This window comes from Sarcophilus harrisii, chromosome 6 (genome assembly GCF_902635505.1).
Source record: "Sarcophilus harrisii chromosome 6, mSarHar1.11, whole genome shotgun sequence".
In the NCBI taxonomy this organism is placed as follows: domain Eukaryota; kingdom Metazoa; phylum Chordata; class Mammalia; order Dasyuromorphia; family Dasyuridae; genus Sarcophilus; species Sarcophilus harrisii.
Genome location: NC_045431.1, coordinates 85459152 through 85482700, shown reverse-complemented (window position 1 = coordinate 85482700; position 23549 = coordinate 85459152). Strand labels below are relative to the sequence as shown.

Below are 23549 nucleotides of genomic sequence, written 5' to 3'. Positions count from 1 at the left end.
CCCCTATCAAGACAAGATGACAAGGATCCTCGGTACTGCCTAGACATCCACCAGGGTTCAGAAACCAGAGTTCAGATTAGCTATGGTCTACCAGGATGCATGAAAATACTAATGCTACCATCTTGCCCACCATCCTGGATACTGAAACCAAGAGCCTAGGGAACAGCAATGCTCCCTGTCCACTGCCTGGGAAGCGGGTTAAACTCTGTGGAGATGCCTGTGGCATTTGTTATCCTTGTTATCCCTCAATGCTGGCTGCTATTCCTGCACATGCTACAGTCACATTTCCTGATAGTCCAGAAAAGAAAGTCATTTAGACCAAAGTCCTTGGCTCCATCCAACAATTCTGGAGAGCTCTTTGTATAAAGTATCTTATTTGAGCTCACAACTCTGAGGGCCAAGTGGTGTTGTTATACCTTTCCTAAAGATTAGAAAACTGAATGTTACAGTTTCACTGATTTATCTAGGGTCAAATAACCAAGATATGTCAGGAAAAAAATCCTAACCCATGACTTCCTAATCTTAAGTTCAGGGCTGGATCTAGCAGAAAAATGTTAGCTTTTTGAAGAGACAGAAAACTACAAGAACTGACATCTTGGGTGAATAAGTATAAAATGGCAAAGACTCTCATTCCCTTTTCCCAGAGCCAGAAAAGCAGATTTATACAATTCCTTTAAAAAAAAAAACCAAATATTACTAATAGTAATGATCTATTATCACTTTATTTAAAAAAACTGACAACTCCCAAAATGTCATTCTCTACATTTGCTGATGTGTGAGGCACAGTGATTTGTGAGGTACAAAGTTAGTTTGATCAAATGCATAATGTTAAACACAATGACTTTTGATCTATTTTAATTGGTTGAGAGAATCTATTCCTATTATTTATCCTCTTTTCAGATGAAGAAGCTGATGGATGGGTAAGGTAAAGGACTTGGTCAGTCATAAAATAAGGAAATGTCTGACAAGATTTGAACTCAGAGCTTTCTGACACTAAGGCCAGTGGACTTGGCACTATCATCTAATTGCCTCAGGTTCAAATTTTTCTTTTTTTTTTTTTTTTTTGCTCCCTTCCCCCATTAAACCCATATTTAATGGAGTCTGTGGCTTATGTTGTTTTAAGTAACAAGACCTCTTTTATTAATATTTTTCCTAAAACTTGAGAAGACCAATTTTTTAAAAGGTACATAAAAACTAGAACTGAGGAATCAGCCGCTATTCCCCTCAGACTCCTGATACTTTCATTGGATTCTAGCTGGCCATGAAGACACAGGGTCTCCAGAGGACAGAGGCAGGGCCTTGGACATGGGAGACTGAGTCCTCCACAGGTTGGACCCAATACACGGCCAAGTAGAAGCTTGCTTTGTCTAGGGAGAGAGATGAAGGCACAAAAGACATTGTTTACAGAACCTAGACATAGAAGCCAGGGTGCAACGAGATACAGGTGACTAAAAGTGGAGGAGTGGGACAGAACAGTAAATAGTAGGGCTGTTCAAGGTAAGGTCTTTAAGAGAAGGCTGAAAGTCAACTTAAGAGATGTTAAAGATAGAATTCTCTGTCAGGTTCAAGTTGAACTAGATATCACTAAAACTCAGATTCTGTCCTACTGGCTCTCCTGTAGTTGTGAAGGACTTGAAGCAATTTTTTTTGTACTTGATTACTTGGCAATGTGTGTGGATGCACAAGGGGGTAATCTATGGTAAATGAAGCCCCATCTTCCTGAGGGGCCAACCAGTGAAGGGGGTACTAAATAATTTCCCCCCATAAATTTATTTATTTATTTATTTCCTGGATAAAAGGTCCCTTCTCTGCCCTGTGAGTATGGATCCCGTGTAAGGCCATCAAGGGACTCTGGGAAGGATATAAAAGCAGTCAAATCAGAGGCCCAGAGGGACCAATGGAGGCAAAGACAGGTTTCAACCCCAAAGAAAGGGCAATGGACAAACTGCTTTTCTAAGAGTTTTCTGCCTTGAATCTAAAGCACCCCTTTGGCCCAGAATACTTCCCACTTCTCTACAAATACAATCTCTTTTCCAGGCTTCAGACCAGGTCCTATCCCTTAAGAGTTCTCCAACTGTTCTAACCCACATTTTTTTCTTCTACAGAATTTTGTTAATGCCCACCATTCTGACGTTGATCATGTGCTATTATGTACTATTCTAAAGCTGTTTCAAGCCATTCTTAAAGAATGTCTTGATTTCTCCAAGAAAATTATAAATTTCTTGAGAGTGGGATATTTTCTCCTTCTTTTAATCCCCTCAGAACAATGCTAAAGATATAGTGGGCATTCAATAAAGACTTGAACTGATCTGGGCTATTCAGCTTTTCTTTCAGTTGGCAGGCATCCAGTTCATATTGATCAGAGATACAATTATACTTTCCTTCTTTCTTAATTGTTTTACTTAAAGGGTTGGTGCTCATAAAACTGAAAGCTCGACATAAATGGGAGTAATTTTTATTATCCAAGTGTGTCTATAATTTAGTGGTTATAGTGAAGTCAGCCACTCATTTTCTTCTAAATTAGTCAGGATTAAGAAATCTTCAGCTGGGTCTTTCTGCATATTTCTTGGGCATACTTATTTTTCTCTTTGCAACAATGCTACACCAGAGGGCTAAGGACTTAAATAATATGGCACAGAAAGGAAATCAAGGCAAAAGGATCTACTTTGTAAGGTCAGAGCTAGTCAATCAATGACTAACAACCCAGAAAGGTTATTAGGTGTTAGAAGCACCTTAAATATAGGATAACCATTTCAGATCATTTTAACTTGCTACAAGGGAGAAAGTCTACTGAAGTCTCTACTCAACCTTTTGTATTCTAAATAATAATGTATATGTCCATAGCTTGTTCTCTCTCTCTCTCTTTTTAAGGCTGACCAAATATTTACCATACAACAGTGGGTCACTTCAGTCTCAAAATAACTCTGGAAGACAGACGTTATTAGCCATGTTTTATGGCTGGCCCACAACTCTTCACACATACAGAAATTTAAAGCTCTGAAGAAATGACTGGGAAAAAAAAATTGCCTTTCCCAAATTATAGAGAGGGGAAACGAGATTTCCTGCAAAATTAAGTGACATATTAATTAACTAATTAGTGTATTAGCAGGAATTTGAACTCAGGTCTCCCTACCTCCCAGCTCCCTCCCTACCACTCATTTACCAAGAAGATACTGCCTTCTGCTTGCCTGCCTACAATTATAACTGATTCCCAAAGAGACATCAATGAGCACCATGGCACAGGAATGATCAGCAACAAATCCACTTGGCAAATGAACCACAGCAAGGGAGAAGGTGATTTATGGTAGCACTAATTAGAAGTGCCTCTTGGCTTCTTTGCTTTGCTCTGCTTTACTCTGGATAGTCAAGCATGAGTTCCTTTGGCTACATGTGAGTTGCATTTAATCATTCTTTATAAGATAGTTCTAGGGAGTCAAATAACTTCATTAAGTTGAACTTGAATAAATGGATGGCATGTGATAGAATACCTTTCAGTGGAAATCCCCACTGCTATAGCACCATGACTTCATAATATTAGCTCTTACAGAGTTGCAAAACAGGGGCCTTAGTCACACAAAGAACAGGAGATGATTAATGCAGCCATGTTCACCTTCCCAGCACCCCTTCTTCTCCATTCCAAGTGCTCACATTATTTGATCTGTCCTGCTGCCCCTCAGAGGAGATCACACCTCTGGGACCATTTCACCTATTCCTCTAGCCCATTTCTCTCAGACTTCAAAAGCTATGTGTTCTTCAGCCGACTTGCCTCCCCTGATGGCAGAAAGCCAGGCACAAGGAGAAAGTCGGGAGAGATACTGGACTGCAGATCACTAAGCCTTTGGTTACAAAAATCAAGCTGACAGTAATCTCCCCAAACTCCAACGTTCCCCTCAAATATATATAAATATCTATGTGTATATATATATATCTATATATATATCTTGTGTGTATATATAGATATAGATATATATATCTATGTAGATATATATATATATCTTGTGAATCACTCATGGTCCTAAAATATTCCTTTCAGTTAATTTATTTAAATTAATAATAATGATTTCTAAACACCCTATTTCCTAACGGTTTTCTAAAGTGCTGAGAACTATCAGAGACAGCTGATTCAAGAAGAGATAAAGTACAGTGGAAAGAGTGGAAAGTCGTCAGGGTGGAATCCTGGCTTCAGATCCTTTGTTTCTTCATCTACAAACAAGGGGGTTTGGACATGATAGCCCAGAATGAATGTCCTTTCCAGCTCTCAATCCACGATCCTATGAGATCTGCCTATCATTTACACAGCATAATTCTTGTACACATATAGTTGTCTGCACCATCTCCCATGTTAGAAGGTCAGCTCTTGTTTGGCAGACACCATGTTTTTGTCTTACTTTGTATCCTAGCTTATCCCAATGCCTGGCACATCATATGCACTGAATAAATGCTTTATAACTCACTGACTGTAACAAGTTACAAGTGTGTTCAGTTCAGAATGGGAGTCCTCTGTGCAGATGGAGTGGTCGTCTGCCTACACAGTATGACTTCAGGGACCTAAATATAACATATACCCCAACTGGGAACCGTTCTAACATCATCTGAAATTCCTCTTACTAGAGATTTTGTTCCTCTAAGTTTAATGCTTATCTCTGACCATTCTCTATTAAAATGCCACTACTCTTTGAACAAGCAAGAATTAAAAATAGATAAGATGTGACCAGCTAGTTACCTTAGTGTTAAATAATTTAACTTCTGTCCGTGAGGCTGATTGAAATCAAGATACTGAGGGAATAGGAATTTTAATGAGGTTAGAAGGGGAAAGATAATTCTGGAGAGGACAGAGCTGGGGAAGATGGCACAGGAGACAGCTCTAGGAAGAGGGCACTGAACACCTGAAGGTGGACTTCAGGTCTAGGAAAGCTGCTCTCTATACCCACACGTTCCATACTTCTACATAGGGCAGATCCAGGTGGCATTCTCTATAAAATGATTTAGAGGATCATTTGGAGCCAGAAGACTTGGGTTCATATTTCAGCTTTGCCAGTTACTTCCTCCCTCTCACATACCATCCCCTTTCCCTCCATGTGCTTTTGGGCAAGTCACTCAACTTCTCTTAAGACTTGGTTTCCTGGTAAGAAGACTCCTAATGTCCCTTCTTCTAGTTTTAAATTGATTTAAATTTACATCAAATGTGGGCAAAATACAGAGACTTAAAAAAAGTTTCATAGATTGTTTATTGTGTTGAAAACTAAAAGGCAATGTTTTAAGAGATCATCTATTTAATTCAGAGGTTTCAATATGGAACCTACAACACTCTTGTGTGTGACCTGAACAAGATTAAAATTCAAATGGGAAATATGTAACATAAGTAAAAAATACACTAAAATATAAATAATGGATCCTTATTTATGGTTTAATGGCCCTAGTCTTTTTTTTTTTTTTTTTGAGTTTGAAATCACTGATCTAGTTCAATCTTCATGCATTTGGTAAATGAGGAAATTTAAAGCCTAGGAATACCCAAAGTCACACAGGTAGTGAAGAAGCAGAGCCAGGATTTAAAAACTCTTTTCTCAAACTGCAAACTGAGTGTCTTTTTGCTATAGCACACTAGTGCATAAGACCAAAAAGGGCCCTTAGTACACTGAGCTGTATTTAAAAATTAGGGACTGATAAATATTAGCTTGTTATAAGAAAAAGAAGCAAAAATCCTGGAATTTATAAATAATCAGTGGATAAGTTAATATAAATGTGTCCATACTGTATCTATGTACCCACATGATTCGGGACATTATTTTTCTTCTGGAACCCTGTAAGTTCCTTTTTCAACCCCCTAGAGATATGAAGACTGAGAAATAACAAAACTGGGGCAGGATTTAAGTGACCCATGATGACCAAATGCTTGACATAGAGTCATCAATTTAAAGCTGTAGGGACATTAGGAGTCATTGGTCCAACCTCTTCTTACCAGTGAAGAAACCAAGTCTTAAGAGAAGTTGAGCAACTTGCCCAAAAGCACACAGAGGGAAAGGGGATGGTGTGTGAGAGGGAGAAAGTAATTGGGAAAACTGAGATACGAACCCAAGTCTTCTGGCTCCAAATCCAAACATGCTTTCCATTCACTGTGAGAAGTGTTTTTTCTTTGTTTTAAAGGAACATCTCTTCATTTTTCCCCCCTGAGGCAATGGGGGTTAAGCCCAGGGTCCCACAGCTAGAAGTGTTAAGTGTCTGAAACCAGATTTGAACTCAGGTCCTCCTGACTTCAGGGTTGGTGCTCTCTTCACTGTGCCAACTAGCTGTCCCTGGAACATCTCTTCTATCAAATTCCTGGACTTGAACCAAGGTGTTCAAGAGCCCAGAACAAAGATTCTTTATCTGGATTCCTTAAACTTTTTTTTTTTAAGATTTTTTTTGTATATAGCAATTCAATAAAATATTCTTCTTCTGTAATCCTTTGTATTTAGTTTTATATATTTAAATATCCTGAGAAGAGGTCCATTGGCTTAGCCAGACTACCAAGGGGTCTATGACACACAAAAAGTGAAGAATCCTTGAGTAAGACTCACCATTATTAGGATAAAGGTTCAGGAAAAATTTAAGCTGTAAAAACAAAACCAAATAAAAATAGATTGGGTTCCACTGTACCAGAAATTGAATCAATTGCCAAAGGGATCTTCTCATATGGCTTTGGGAACCAATTCTAGTTAATTTTAGTTAAAAACAAGGAGGCTGACAACATAAATGAAGAAAGGCCCACAACTTTCTGGCCCAGCTTCACTTCACTCCCTGGAGCTCTCTTCAGCCATCAGAATGCTGTATATGTATATTTTGTGCAGCCCTCCCTCCACTACCTTACAGTTCTGGAACCATCATCAGATTACCTTTGTCATTGCTCCAGGTAAGACTATATTAGCTCCTTCCTTATGGCTCCACCCACCATTCCTGTAACTTTCCTAACTGAATTGTCCTACCATTTCTCTGCATGTGTTGTCTTTCTCTATTGGTATCTAGGTTCTTGAGAAAAGGAACTCTTTTTATCTTTGCTGCTATGCCCACGAGACATGGCACATAAGAAGCGTGTTATGCTAGACCTTCATTCCCTACACAGGATTTTCAGAAAGACATGGTTAAAAACTATACTCTAAGAAAAGACTGGATGGGAAGCGATTTGCTCCTGGGGACAGAGTTCCTATAGTAATGAGAACTCTCTACCCCTCCAAGGTAAGAGGCTCACAGAACAGAAATGGGGATTTTCCAGGTAACGCTGAATGGGCTAACATGGAGAAGGGTGAATTGGGAACCACTCATTGTCCAGCAAAAACAAAAGCCTGCTATATCAAACAAGCTCAGTAATCTGGAAGATTTTTTTGATTGTCCTAAGGTCCTCAAATGTTTGTGCTTCGATTACTAAAAGATTTATCATTTAATATGTTGTTGTTCACTTGTTTCAGTCATTTTCTGGGATTTTCTTGACAAAGATACTGGAATAGCATTCCACTTCCTTCTCCAGTTCATTTTACAGATGACGAACTGAGGCAAAAAGAGTTACATAACTTGCCCAGGGACACACAGCTAGTAAATGTCTAAGGCTAAATTTGAACACAGAAGATAAGTTTTTCTGACTTCTGGCCCAGCATTCATGATGCCAGCCAACTACCACTACTTAATACTATGAGCTTAAGTGCTATCACTACCCAGCATATATACCACAAAGAGGTCAAAGGCAATGGGAGAGACCCATACATACAAAAATATTTATAACTCTTTTTGAAGGATAATAAAGAATTGGAAATAAAGAGGATATTCACTAGTTAGGGAATGAATGAACAAACTATCATATATATATTATAATGGAATATTAATGCACCGAAAGAAAGAATAAAAAGGACAGATTCAAAGGAACTTAAAGTTTGTATAAAATGATGTAGGGTGAAGTGATCAGAACTAAGGGGAAAATACAGACAACAATAATGGTAATGTAAAGCTAAACAACTCTAAAAGGCTCAAGAATTATAATGAATTTGAAGATAATCCATGCAAATGATGGGCACATTCCCACCGAGCAATAGCGGGTTATTACACAGGAGCAATGCAAAGTAAAAAGAGGATGCCATCTCCCACTTACTCATTTTCTAGATTATGTTTTACACAGGCCCAGAGCTCATGTGCAGGGCCAGAGCCTCCGGATGTGCTTTGTTAGATATTAAGGGGGCCGGAGAAGTGACCACTTCTCTATAAGGTTCTCTCCTGGTACTTTCGTACCCTTTGCACAAACTCGAGGCAATACTAAGTTTTGTTGTTCTCATGCTCAGAGAGCTCTGCCTATGCCAAAAACGTACACCTTATAGACAACACTTTTGGAATCAAAAGGCCTGCGTTCCAGTCCTGCACTTACAGGCTGTGTGACCACAGGCCCATTAGCTAATTTGTCTGAACCCATTTCCAGCTCTGGGAAGCAGTTGAATCATACTGAGCTGTTGCGAGGAAAACCCACTGATAAGCTTAAGAGTGCTCCTCTTATTACAAAAGAGAGACACAAAATATCGGGGAAAATGTCCAGGGTCACAGACATAAAGATGGCAATCTCTTAAGAAACAACACACAGAGGGACAACAGGCACAAAGCAATCTAAATATTATTCTTACTAAGCTCATGTCATTCAGCTGTGTAATCTTGCTGGGAAGCAAAAGTTAACAGTTTAAGAAGTGAGTGACAGCTGGTATCTGGGCTAAGTAAAAACATGTGACTAAATACTGGGAGAGCAGAAAAACAGAAATACATGAAAGATACCCAAAACCAAATGGGGAGTAACGGTAATCAGGCCAGAAGTGCCAGCAGGGAAGCAAGGGGGGCACCTTTTCAGGAAGCCAAAGAAAGGGCCTGTCAGCTGTGAACTTCATGAGGGGCTGGCTCATAGCTGACTAATGAGAACACTGTCCTTGGGCAGAGAAAGGGGACGTGAGCGGGTTCAGGCTCCAGCACAGGAACGGTGAGCAGAAACCCACTCCAAAGAACGTCAAGCCCAGCAGGGAACGGGCAGTTTTTAGTTTTGTACTGGGCTTAGCCACTCTAGTCAATCCTCTATTTAGCCACTAACGTGACTCTACTATATGTCTCCCTCTTCCCTCCCACCCACTCTATAAACTCCAATGACTCTCTCGTGCTTCCAGGATCAAATACAAATGTGGTTTGGCAGTCAAAATCCTGCACAATCTAGCCTCCTCCCTTTCTTTTCTTTCTTTCTTTTTTTTTTTTTTTTTTAATATGACTTTCCAAAACATACTCCTCAGTCCAGTGACAGGCCTCTGAGCTGTTCCATGAATAAGACCCTCCATTTCTTAGCTCTGAGGGTGTCACGCCCCATGCCTAGAATGCTCTCCATCCCAGTGCCTTCATCCACTCTGATACTAGCCTCTCTGGCTTCCTTTAAGCCCCAACTAAAATCCAGTCTTCTCCAGGAAGCCTTCCTCAGCTTCTTGTCATTCCAGTGCCTTCCCTCTATTAATCATTTCCTACTTAGCCTGTATCTAGCTTGCTTTGTATTTATGTGTTTGCTCTTGTCTTCCTCATTAGATCATAAACTCCTTGAAGGCAGGGACTATATTTTACAAACTCTTTTTGTATCCCCAGTGCTTAGCACAGTGCCTGGCACATAGTTGGCACTTAATAAATGTTTAAATGGTTGACTGGACAGGTTAGATAATAGCTAAAGGCATGTTTATCGAACACACAAATGACACAAAGCTGAAATGGACAGCTAACATACCAGGTGACAGCTAAGATCCAAAAAAAATCTTAACAGGCTAGAGTGCAGGGTGGGAGCTAATAAAATGAAATTCAGTAGGAATAACGTAGATTCTTACATTAGGGTCCAAGTAATCAGCTAAATCCAGTAAAGCTGAGAAGATGATTAAACACGTCTTAAAAAAAAAAAAAAAAAAAAAAAAAAAAAACTGAGGAGGTTATGAGTCAATAGTTTAATACAACAAACAAAAGCAAGCTAATGAAATTTTGTGCTACACTAAGCAAAGAATAACTTCCAGGAATGAGAAAGTGATTCAGATTACATTTGGAATTCTGTGTTCAATTCTAGGACTGTAACTCAGTCAGGGCTGGCCTACAGAGGAGGACATTCAGAACTCTCTTTGAAAGATGAGGAAACAAAGGCCCAGAGCTGCACTGCTTCCTAGGGGCATGGACCTGCTAGCTCTGCCCCAATTACGGGCTCCCTCTCGGCTCTGGCCTCTGCCAAGGGCCAGCCCAAACCCTTCTCTAGGAAGGCTTTCCCAGTCCTTCCTCTCGGGGTTAATGGTGTCTATCTAACATGCATTGCCAGGTGATCTCTTCCAGGAGATCACAAGTTCCTCAAGGCTGGGATAGTCTTTTCCCTTTCTTTATATGCCCAGCACTTAACAGTCCCCGGTCCCCAGGATAACGCTGTCTGGCTGACTGACCCACCCAAGGTCTCCTGACTCCAAGTCCAGGTCTATATCCACCTCACCACACTTTGTCTCTCAGAGTCTCCAAGTGCACACTATACTGAGAAGGGGAAGGAAATGGGGATTAGTCTAATGAAGACAAGGCTCAGGGGGAACATTCAAGTTTTGGAAGCAGTCATGTGGAAGAGGGATTTCCTGTTTGGCCCGAGAGGGCAGAACCACAAGCAGTGTGTGGAAGGTGCAAAACAAAATAAAAACCACATTTAGGCTTCACATCAGAAAAACTGCTCAACAATCAGAGCCATCCAAAGGTGGAATGAGCTGTCCTGGGATAGCCAAGACTGTACCTTAAGAAGAGGTTTGCAGGTAAGTTAGGGACAAGATGACCACATAGCTCTTGAAGTACTTTCCTAATCTAGAATTCTGGGATCCTCTAAATCAGACATGCCACAAATAAGGAAGTTTCCTGACCTATGGAGGATCCATGGGCTCGGACAAAGGGTCCTCTGGGAACAATCTGTCAAACTCAAGATGAGTCTCCCATGTCACCATTCTTAAAAGTCTTAGCCTGTGGGAGAATCTGAAGCAGACTCATGCTTTACACTCTGTCTGGTGAACATTAGAAGGTTAGGGGTCGTTTAACCCAGGACTAAGCAGATATTTTTATATGTGTTTTTAAATTATGTCATTCTGCTATATTACTTCTGCAATTATATATATACCTTTTTCCTTTGTAATAAGCTCTGGAGAAAGTACTCATTGTGGCAAGAATAACTGGAAGCACTGATGGGACCTGACAACAAAAGTGGGCTGAAGAGACATGGGTATTTAGATGACCTGGGAAAGTGCAAAGGGCTCAGAGTCTTAAGCTGGGGTTTAGTGATCAAGGAAGTCTGACTTTGGGGCCAAATGAAACCCTAGATGATGGTCCAGGGTACTCAATATAGGATCATAGATTAGTATTGGAAGAAATCCTAGAGATAATCTAGGCCATAAACGGGAGGGGTGTGCCCTGGATTACAATCAGCAATAGATCTGGAATAATGATCCCAATCCTGTGAACACAAAGCTATCCTCAGTCCTCTTCAGCAGAGGCCATGTTGGACAGCACAATTTAGGTCTGTCTTGGCCATAATCATCACAGACACTTCTTCTTATTGTGCAGATAGTAACTAGGTTAATACAGCTGGCATGAGGTCGAGGACAATGAGTATATGCAAAAAAGAATGGATAAAAAGAAGAAAAATCCTACCTACCACTAAAAACTATGGATTTCAATCTTAAAAAAAAAAAAAAAAAAAAAAAGTAGTAGCTCTATCTTTCCCTCAGAATATGATTAACATTGTTTTCCATTCACCCAAAATGGATAGACAGGCAAGTGGCTCATTTCATGGCTATCCTGAAGTTACTGAGTTTTGAAGGATTTGGGAACACATTAGCGGCTGGGTGGTACAGTTCCTAAGACACTCACTTATCAGAGTGAGGCTGGGCAAGTCATTTGACTTTTATCTGTGTCAGTTTCTTAATTTGTAAAATGTAGATAATAACAACTATCTTAAAGAGCTGCTGTGAGGATTACCATCAGTTAATATATATATAAAACACCCTGCAAGCCTTAAATTTCTAGCTATCAGTCTTACTCCTATATACTCAACATGATTTACACAAGTTTGCTGAGCCTAAAACCAAATCTTATTTTGTGAAATTAAACATGCTTGAAGATAAATCAAACTCCTTTTATTTTAAAAGATCTTACTAATACCTTTATAAAAATACAGGCCATTTTCCAAATATACATTTATTTGTTTGTCTGTCACTGTCACACACACACACACACACTCCTTTTAATATATAAAAGTATAGTTAAACAAAACCAACACACACACTTACTTTGGTTACTCCTGGATTACAGGGCTTCCAATTGGGAGCAAAACCCAGTGAGGGGATTTTTTTATAGCTCTGCTGTAGAGAATTATTTCACCACTACTTAAAATTCTTGATAGAATCCAACTATAAAACTACTTAAAACCTCTACTATGGAATGATAAATGCCATGCATTGCTGTCATTACCATTTAAAAATAGTTTTACAAGTAGTTCAAAATAAATCACCTTACAACTTTATACTTCAATGATATCACAAGAGATATCAAAATATGATTAGCAAGGATCAATACATTCCTTATTGTAAAAATGGCTAGTTACTGCATATTTTATAATTTTTATACAGCAGTGACTTAATATGCTACTTATACAATATTGAAAAGTTAAAGAGACTCATTCAATTTTCAATCAAGCATCTCAAGAAGAATTTTTATGAGTAAAGTCATTTAAAAACCAGGTTGAGCACTAATTTCTTAAAATCCAAGATTAATGTAGGAAGAACACTGCAGCTCTTAAAAGTTGTTGTTCAGTCACATCCAACTCTCTGTGATACCGTTTCCCTGGCAAAGACACTGGAGTGGTTTGCCATTTTCTTCTCCAAATCATTTTAGACACAAGAAAATTGAGGCAAACAGGATTAAGAGATCTGCTTGGGGTCACATACAGAGTGTCCAAGGCCAGATTTGATGTTGAGAAGGTGAGTCTTCCTGACTCCAGGCCCAGCATTCTTATCTACTGCACCATTTAGTTGCCCAATAGACTCACATCCAAATACTACCTTTGCTCTATATTACACTTGTACCTTAGAAAATCATAATTTCTTTGTTTTAGCATCCTCATCTGCAAAATAATGCAGCTGATCTATGTGATCCTTCTGGTTTCTTCCTATTCTATATCTTATCCATTACCCTATGATCAAAGTGGCAGCTGCAGTAATAGCAACAGCAGTTCACACTACTTTTCTCACAAGTTTTCTTTATTCAATTAAAGAAGTATTTATTAAATGCCCATTATGTTCAAAGATGAAAAGAGTCTCTGATCTGGAGGAGCTTACCTTCTCCTGGGGGATATATGTGGACAAGAAAGAGAAATTACTTGAACACAGAGAGGTTGCTGATACAGTTAGCTTATCAGGGAAGACTTCAAAGCAGAGATGGCCACCAAGTCAAGTTCTTAAGAAAGATATGGATTCTGGGAGGAGACTTAAGAATATTTCAAGTACAAGGAAGAATAGCTTTTGCAAAAACACTGAAGCAAGAATTATAAGGGTCTTAAGGAATTTGTATTTTATCCCAGAAACAATAGGGAGCCAATGAGAGTTTCTGAGCAAAGCTATGACACAAATCAGATTTGTGTCACGAGAAGACTACTGTAGTGTTGAATTAAATTCCTCCACAAAGACTCATGAAATTCGTGAAGGTGGCATGACCATACAAACAAAATACAAGCTTGGAAAAGTTCTAAAAAACAAAAGATTCTGAACATGACCTCAAATACATACACACTATTCATCTGATTGCCAAAGTCCATTCACCTAAATACAGAGCAGCTCATCATGGGTAGAATTCTTTTGAGAATAAACACATAAAACACACAAAAAAATACATAAAGGTTCTCATGCCTATTGGGTCCCTGTGATTTTTGTGATGATGGTGGCAGAGTGATGGAAAAGAGAAAAGAGAATGAAAAGAGCTAGGCAGTTTTTAGATTGTCTCTAAACTGTATCTTAGCTGTTGGTAATCTCCAGATGTGAGACCTCTGTCTTATGAACAATGAGAGACAGATGACCAGAGGCACTAAAACATTAATTTTGACATTCTTTCTGTAAATGAAAGTAAAAGAAAAAAGCAAACAATGCTAATAAATTGATGAATGGGTTACAGCTCTCCTCAGAGAGAGGGAATTGAAGGAGCTAGCACATTTGGCTTCATCAGCCACACCAAAGCAGTAAGATAGGCCATTTCAGGGAACAGAGAGTCATCTCATCACCATGCTTGTGGTGAACACAAAAAAGGCCACTATCAAGATAATTGCAGTTTATGGACCAATATCTGATATAGATGATGATGAAGCAGAAAAACAAAACAAAGAATTCAATAAGATCTTCTAAAATAAATCCACAGGCACAACACTACTTGTGACTTCAATGCAAAAACAGATATGGAGAACAGCAAAAGAAAATTTTGAAAAATTTATTTTAAGAACAGGAAAAGATAATTATTAAATACTTGAAGATTACATACAAAGATGATGACACAGAAAGAAAAAGAAATATCTTTCCAGGTACCAAGACTTGCAATCTCAGTGGCATCCTTGACTCCTTCTAACCAATATATCTTGCCAATTCTTGCTACTTTTTCCTTCCCAACACTTCTCCAATAGCCCCTCTCCCCCAGTCACATGGCCACCACCTGGCTCTAATCACCTTCCACCTGGACTATTGCAACAGCCTGCTGCTCAGTGTTCCTGTCTCAGATCTCTCCCCATTCCAATCCATCTCAGGGGTCAAAAAGTGATTTTCCTAATATTTATCACTTCTTACTACCGCTACCTTATGGCTTCGCTAGACTTTTTCAAGATGGCTCAAACTCCATTTTTTAAGGATTTTTCTAACTCCATTTACATTAAATATATCTTGTATGCATTTCTTTGTACATTTTATTCCACAAAAGAACATGAGCTCATTGAGATCAGGGACAGTATCTTTACCTTTCTTTCTTTCTCCCTCTTGTGGGCTCATGACCTGCCACATACAAATAAATATAGTTAAGAAATACTTAAAAAAGAAGATATGAGAAAACACTTCCTTCCTACTCCTTGACAGAGGTAGAAGGTCCTTGAATGTGGAATACTTTTCAGAGTTTTTTTTAAGATGTCCATCAATTTTGCCCCCCTCCCCTTTCTCTTAATTTTTTTTTTTTTTTTTGTTATATAGAATGGTTCTCTGAGAAGGGCAGGGAGAAAGATAAAGTGGAAATTTAGGTGATGTAAAAACAAAAGATATCAATAAAATTTTGTTTTTTAAAAAAATATCCCTGTTGACTGAGATTCATACTTATTATCTTGAATGCCTTCTTTAGGCATTCAGGAGGTATTAATCAAGCATTAGATAATACCACCAAAATTTTTAAATTATACTTAAACTAACAGGAAATAACTAGATATACTTGTAACTAGTTTTTAAATTGGCATCTATGTAAGTTAAAACATCAATATGTTAGAGCAAAAAATCAATATCAAGAATATGAAGGCAATGTCTCTCTCATACAACTGAGGCAGCTCCAACTTGATCTATTTAAATAAATTACTTATGCAAAAAAAAAAAAAAAAGGGTCGGGGAAGGGAGAAATGGATAAAAGAACAGGAGTTTACATTTTTTATCACTATTTCCTATGTAAATTTTTTTTTTTCAATCAAAGAAAATAAATTACTATACTATACTAAAACCCCGGATAAATTCAATAACCTCTTTAGGTTATTGAATGTGGAATACTTTTCAGATTTTTTTCAAATGGCAAAGGAAACAATGATTCAGATAAAAATTCTTTGGAAGAGCTTACAATAAGGGAAAATTATAAGCAGTAACAATAAAGAAGCAACAGAGGGAAAACTAAATTTACATAAAACTTGGAGATTCAAATTAATTAATCGGGAGGACATTGAAGGCTGAAACTGGAAGGAGATCAACAAAAGAAGAAGCGACTGACAAAACAACAATAACCACCCACTCAGAGGCCCAAAAAATCCTAATTAAGAATATTCTTGGAGGCAGCTAGGTGGTGCAGTGGATAGAGCACCAGCCCTGAAGTCAGGAGACCTGAATTCAAATCTGACCTCAGACACTTAACATTTCCTAATTGTGTGACCCTGGGCAAATCACTTACTCCCAACTGCCACAGCAAAAAAGAAAAAAAAAAAACAACTTTCTGTATCCTCAGTGCCTAGCACATAATAGGTGTTTAATAAATGTTGATTAATTGATAATACTCTGCTTACATATCAAGGACATCCTTGAGGAAGATATCAATCAGCTTTTATAAACTATATACTCCAGGAAACCATATGCTTACAGTGTGAAGCGCGAAATTGCAAGGAAAATTGCACTGTGAAAATTGCAAGGAAAACAAGAGATCACTATGCTTGTTTGAGCAAAAATAAAAAAGTACATTTTATGAGATCACAGCATCACCCAAATACAGAGGCACCTGACTGGTAATGAGAGGCAACAGAAGGACAGCAATCGATTAACAAGCCTGGAATACTTTCAAGCCAGAGGTGAGTGGTGGTGGTGGTGGTGCTCTGGACAAGACCCAATGACTGACTATAAATTCGGAGGGTGAAGGATCAATCCATTCATCCATCACCATCAATCAACATATATTAAATGCCTACTATGTATTAGGTACTGTGCTAAACCCTGAGGCAAAAAACAATTCTTTACAATCGAATTTGGGAGATGGTATGCAAACACACTCACACAAGCTGCAAGCCATACAGAGAATAAACAGGAAATAATTAACAGAGAGGAGACACCGAAATTAAAGGGGTTGAGGAAGGCTTCCTGTAGAATGTGGGACTTAAAAGGAAGTCAGGAAAGTAGGTAATCAGAATGGAAGGAGGAATGTGTTCCAGTCAGAGGGATGCTAGAGCCAAAGGATGAAGGTTTTGTCAGCAGCCAAGAGACCTGTGTCCCTGGATTGAAGAGTACTTCCTGGAAAATGAGGTGTAAGGAGACTGGAAAGTTATAAAGGGCAGTGCATGCCAAACAGAACACTATATTTCTTCTAGAGGCAATAGGAAGCCACTAGAGAGGAGGAGGGCATGTGTGTGTGTGTAATACAATCAGACTCACACTTTAGGAAACGCCCGTCAGTGGTTCACTGGGCATGGGAGAGACCCAGGAAGCTGCTGCAATACCCGAGGCATGAGGTAATGAGGTCCTGCACCAGGGGATGGCAGGGCCTGAAGAGAGGTAAAATCAATGGGCCTTGGTCATTGGAGGTGGGGGGAAGAAATAGGATCAGATACAAAATCCTTCATCTCCTCCACTAGACTGTGATCTCCTCCTGGGGAGGGAATTATCTTTTGCTTTCTTTTGTTTACCCAGCACTCAGCACAGCACCTGACACATGGGAGACAATAAACACTGCTGAATGAGAGGGAAAAGTCAAATATGATTCCATTATTAGAGATATGAATGATGGTACACTAAAACATGAGGTAAAACAAAAAAGGGGTGTGTGTGTGTAACTCATTTTATTAACATGAGTAACTTCCAGTGTGAAAAATTCCTCTCCTGAAGTCGATTAGCATCTCTTATCTGTCAGGGACAAGATTTGAACTCAGGTCAGATTATCCTGATTCTTATAAATGAGTTCTATCACATCACCTCTACAAAGTTGATTTTAAGGCATATAACATGTCAAATCAACTGTATTGATATCAATACAACTGTATAAATTCAGTTATACTGTATCAACTGTATAAATTCTGCTAAACTAAGATTTGCTTTTATAAGCCATTTATGTATTTCAAACAAGGGATTTTTTTTCTGGGAAATTGTGCATTTGTTTAAGGCCCATTCTATTTTAGTTAAGCACAGGATGGATAACAGTGTCCAGGCTGTGGTGCTGGGTATGGGAAGATGTATTTAGATAAGCCCCAGTCTCTGATTTGAAGGTTCACATTCAGAGGAGCATATGTACAAATAATTAAATTACAAATATATGATAACTGCATAAAAGAGGGGCAAGAGTGCAATGTGAGAACTAAAAGGTAGAGAAGTTGTTCCTGTTAGAAAGAATAAGTGATGGCTTCCTATAGGAGTCAACAGTGAGGAGAGGGGAAGGGAAGAGATAGAAGAGAAAGGAGAGGGAAAGAGGAATGGAGGGAGAATAAAGTAGAGGGAGAGAGGGGAGGAAGGAGAGACAAAAGAGAAAAAGGGAGAAAGGAAAAGGAGAAGGGAGAGAAGAGGGAGGGAGGGGAAAAAGAAGAGGGAGAGATAACAGTCAGAAAAGCAGAGAAAGGGAATGATGCTTTTTTTTTTCCATGATGCTTCCAGCTTCTGGAATGCAGGAGAGAGACAAGAACAACCACAGAGCTTCCCTTTCTCTAGCTCCTTCCCTCCTTCCCCAATTCCTGGGATTGGACTTCTCAAGACCTGAATCTGATCTTCACCTGATCTCTGCACCCAAAAAGGCCAGTGAGAGGTTCAGGTCTACTACTGTGACATTTTATTTCACCCAACAACCCCTGTGTGGGTTTATCTCTGTCTGCTGTGTTTGATCAGTCTTCCTAACGGAGCAGCCTCTACTAACACCTAGTGTCCTCTTCCCTTCTCCCCTCAAAGGGGAGACACTTGGCATTAATTCTGTGAAAATAGAAGTAAAAGATAAATTCTAATTTTCTCGATTTAGTGAATACTTCCCCTATTGAAGAAGACACAATGTGTTTCTGATGCAAAATGTCTATTTTTGCACATTCTCAACAGCAGTTCAATTAAAAACACCCATCAGATTCACATTGTTCCTTGCTTAGTTCCTTTAGTATTACAGAGGGGAAAAAAAGCACTTCTCAGTTGCCACAGGGCAATGTTCCAGTAAGTATTCTTAATCTTTATATAGTCATTCTAGTGCAGTCATCAAAGGGAAGTTAATGATAAATCAGTTTTAAAAAATTACTTAAAAAACCCCCAAAACAACACCCCCCCCCCCAAGGACCAGATAAAAATCAAAGCATCTGTCACTCCCCATCACAGGCCAGGGCTTCCAGAATGGAGTCACTTACATGCACTGCATGGACCAGGTCTGCTAACAGGCACTGCTTCAGTTTCTCATCATTGCTGGTCCCATGGAGCACCAAATCAGGCATGTACATGGGGCAGTAACCCCCTAAAAGGGAACGACCAAAGTTCTTTACATTTTGGTTGCTGATGATCTGAGACCTACAACAAATGTTTAACAAATTAAAAAAATGTCCGTGGTTCTCTCCTGGCCATTAAGTATCGCATTCTCAATGAAATTCCCTCCCCTTACCAACCTGTTTTTCTTTTTCCCCCCTTTTTCTTTACCTTGGCAAAGGCAGCTCTACTTCTAAAGCATCTTCGTCCCTGTCACCGTTGGGGTCCAGATTTCCTGGAGCACCCACTTCATCATCACTGTCGCCAAGGGCGCTGTCTGAGCTTTCATTCCTAGGAATGTCTCCTTCCACCCTGAAGGCAGTTTTCCCATCAGCATCCCCACAGGGGACATCCGCAGCTACCACGAGGCCAGAGTCCTGCTGCACACACCTGTTCTGAACAGGTTCTAATGACTGTCCCTTCACTGTTTTCAAGCACAAACCTCTCTCTTCCTCCAAAGTTCTTTGCTTTCCAATTCCTGCCCCCTTGTCCAAAGAGGCTGCAGGTTCAGCTGACAGGCTGACTTGCTCAACAGCCTCTATGGCATTGATTCTTATGTCACTTCCCTCCACAAAACCCTGGCCTGAGAGGCTTTTGTGCTCCTCAGAAGTGAGAATCTGGGGACAGCAAACATTCCTCCGAATGCCAGACCTAAAAGGGACCTGAGAAAACTGCTGGTGCTGAGCCAGTTCGGCAGTCTCTCTGGTCTGATCCAAGAGACTCCTTGCTAGCTCAGGAGGATTCCTGAAGGCCTTCAGCTTTTCCTCCATGTCCCTTGCTCGGCTTTCCAAATCGGACTCTGGAGACACTGAGCTGCCAATTTGGAAAGTGACTTTCTCTAAATAAGGGCTTTCCTGGGAACGCCTGTCTGGGCAAGGCCAACCAGAAGACCTGTCCGGGGGCTTCTTGTCCATCTCCATTTTCAGCTCCTCACTGGGAGCCTGCTGCACGGTCTTCAGGCCCGCTGCCCATGCTTCAGAGGTGGCCGACCTTTCGAGGCTGGGGGCTGTTGGAGGGTCATCTCCAGAAGCACCCTTCTGGCCTTCTTCCACCATTGGCGATGGTTCCTGATCCTCCCAAGAGGCACCTGATGTTGCTTCCTCCAAGGAGGCCTTGCCACTGGCCTCAGAGTCCTGCTCCTTCTTTCCTGCTCCTTTATTTGCCTCTGTGCTGACTCTTGAGAAGAGGTCAGCTGTGGCCAGGCCTTCTGGAGGGCCTGCATTTCTGTCACCGGTCTGCGAGGGCAGCCCAGGGGGTACCAGTGCAGGCTCATTCCTCACAGTCACCACAACATATTCAGAATCTTCCACCTCTCCCTTCTCCAGGGCTGTGGTCATTTTGCTACCATTCAGCACTTCCTCGCCTTCCCAGAGCTTTCCAGCCCAGGTCAAGTGGTTCTCTTGTAATTCAGAGCACCGAAGGAAATAGGTCAGGACATAGAGGATCCGCTGGACCAAATCCTTATGTTTCCCAATGACCACAGTCCGAGTCAGCCTCACAGGAGAACCGATGGCCCCATACAAATCACCTAGAGACAAAAAAAGAAAATTCTTAAACAATTGTTTATAGTGGTTGATAGGTCAAACTATTTAGAAAATAAAGATGTATCAGCTATACCAAAAAAGAGACAAGAAGCTTATTGTTGTTGAACCATTTTTCAGTTGTATCTCTTGTAACCCATTTGGGTTTTATTTGTCAGACATACCGGAGTAGTTTGCCACTTTCTTCTCCAGCTCATTTTACGGATGAGGAAACTGAGGCAAACAGGATTAAGTGACTTACCAAGAGTCACAAAGTTGTGAGTGTCTGAGGCTGGACAACTCTGTTTTCATGGGTGTAAAGAGATTTCTCTCCCTAATGTATCAGTGTATATTAGTGTCTGTTCTCCGAATCAGTCTCAGGGGAATATCCTGGGTTAATCAGAGCCAGCATGTGTCAGAGGTAGGATATGAAACCATCCTTTCCAAAGACCAGCTCTATCATCACTTCTCTTGAAGATGCTATTCATTCTATTTTAACTTCGCCTGGAAACTGGTAAGAGCAACAGCTACAACGTCTGACACAGAATCAGAAGGTCCCTCCTGCAGGTTGTGAGGATCAAACGAGTACAGGTAGGGATTATGCTTATTCCCTTCCCCTCTATGTGGAAAGCAGCATGGGATGGTACACAAAAAGCCACCTTTGATATCAGGAAGACTGGGTTCATGTCCTGTCTATGCTAGCTGTGACTCTTGCCACCCACCTCAAAAAGTCATTTAACCTCTCAGTGCTGCAAGAGACTCAAGATTTTAAGTTATACAGGAATGGCTTTTTTTATATCTGTAGAAGGAGTTTTCACACTGGGAACTCCTCACATTGATAAAATAATAGGTCCAGAACCTACCTACCTGGCCTCCAAAAATAGTGTACAAGTCACTATGCCATATGCTGGAGTTACAAAGACACAATAAATATAAAGCAATTTGAGATGGGAGGTCCCGTTAAGAAATGGGCAGAATCAATGAAGGCTGAACCTTAAAGGAAGATAAAGAATTCAAAATGAAACAGGGAAGTAGGTTCATGTAAATATAGAGGTAAGAGGTGAAATGTCAAGTTCAGACAAGTGTGACAGAAATGGAAATAAAGCTGGAAACGTGGACTAGAAATAGATTATATAGGAACTTTCACTATAGGATGAGTTTTATCTTAGAAACAATAGAAAATAAGAGAAAGCTATTGAGCAAGGGAGTGACCAGTGATTCAGCTCTGTTCTTTAGGAATACTATTTTAGCATCCAAGTGGACAAAGGATTGAAGAGAGTGGAGATGACAGCACTGAGACTAAAGGGAGTTACTGGAACAGATTAGGCAAGAGCCTGAACTAAGGATGTGGGATGGGTAGAGAGAAAAACTTATCAGAGTGTGCAGGATAGAAGAAAAAAGGATGGTGGCAAGGTTGGCGATCCGAGTGACTAGGACAACAGATGTCTGGAGGAGGTATGGGGTTTGGGGAGAAAGATGAGCTGCACTTTGGAGATGGTGAGTTTGACTGTGAGAAATGTTATATAGTCACAGTTATATGACTGTGACAAATGTTATATACTCCTTAGAATAGGGAAAAATTCCCTACTCTAAAACCAAAGCCGTTCCCAGCAGTTCATGAGCTGGACTAGAAGACATAGAAGAATTCCAACCAATCAAAGGTCTCACTGAGGTTTAGTTAAAAGTCCTCTTTTCCTTTTGGTTTGAAGAACTAAGGACATGACTGCCTGAGGAAATCATCCAGTAACCCAAAGAAGTAACTCGGTTTTGTCTTCTACTCTAAGAAGAGTGATATTTTTGTTAAAGAAAATTCTCCCAGCAAACAAGTTTTTGCTAGCATTACCCTCTGATCATTTTTTTCTAGCTGCATTAGGAGATCACAGCCTTTCAGGAACTCATGCAACATTTCTGCTACTTCAGTTTCACAACTGGCCTAGAAGGCAGGCCCTGACACAGACTGAGGAGGAAGGTCTCCGGTTTGTGCAGACGCCAGGGTACACATGCTCTGTCTAGAGCCGCTTAATGGGATGGTACAACCGTCAGGAAAAGGAATCCCAGCTTACTGAGTCTGATGGAATCAGAGGGTTGGAACAGGAAAGCAGAGTCCTGTTCTCGATGCTGGTCAGACCCCATCTGGAGGACTGTGCCAGGTTTGGGGCACCATGTTGTAGAAAAGGCCTTGCTGGGCTCACACAAATTCAAGAGGCAGCCTGAGGTGGGGAAGCAACTGAAAACTATCATTTAAGGATTACTTGATAGAATAGGGAAATGTCCAATCTAGAAAAGACTTAGTGAGAGAACATGATTTTCAAACTCTGAACTTGGAACCTCAGCTGCATTAGAAGTAGTTGCATCATAAAGAATGGAGGTGCTTAGGTGGGTAGGGGCCGCTCAATTCACATTCTGTAGCAAAATAATTCCCACCACAAGCTATCTAAGAAGTAGTTATTCAAATCCTGCCTAGAGATTTCTAATGAGGAAGATGCCAAGCTTTTGGAAAACTAATTGTAGGGAAATTTTTCCTATTATCCAGCCTACATTTGCTTCTTTGCAATATCTAACTACTGCTCTTGGCTCCAGAGGCACACTGAGCACAACAAATCTAAATATCCCTTCCATGGGGCATCTTTTCAAATGCTTAAAAACAGCAATCCTGTTTCCATCCACTAATTCCCCCAAGCTCAGCACGCCCAATTCCCTCAACAGATTCAAAGTCTGTCTTTCATCATCCTGGCTGCCCTCTTCTGGACTATCTCCAGTTTATGGATATATTACTGAAATGCAGCACTAAGAAGTGAAGACAAATGTGACAGATAGA

At 40.2% G+C, this 23549-nt stretch overlaps 1 protein-coding gene across 3 annotated transcripts in view; it reads right to left on the bottom strand.

Moving 5' to 3' along the window:
- Nucleotides 1–23549, bottom strand: part of FNIP2 (folliculin interacting protein 2) — a 130485-nt gene that overhangs the window by 15369 nt on the left and 91567 nt on the right. For all 3 annotated transcript variants that reach the window (XM_031944029.1, XM_031944030.1, XM_031944031.1), the window contains 2 exons: nucleotides 19383–20739; nucleotides 19100–19256 (listed from right to left, as the gene is read on the bottom strand). In XM_031944029.1, the coding sequence (XP_031799889.1) occupies nucleotides 19100–19256; nucleotides 19383–20739 (1514 nt within the window). The remainder of the gene's footprint in view (nucleotides 1–19099; nucleotides 19257–19382; nucleotides 20740–23549) is intronic.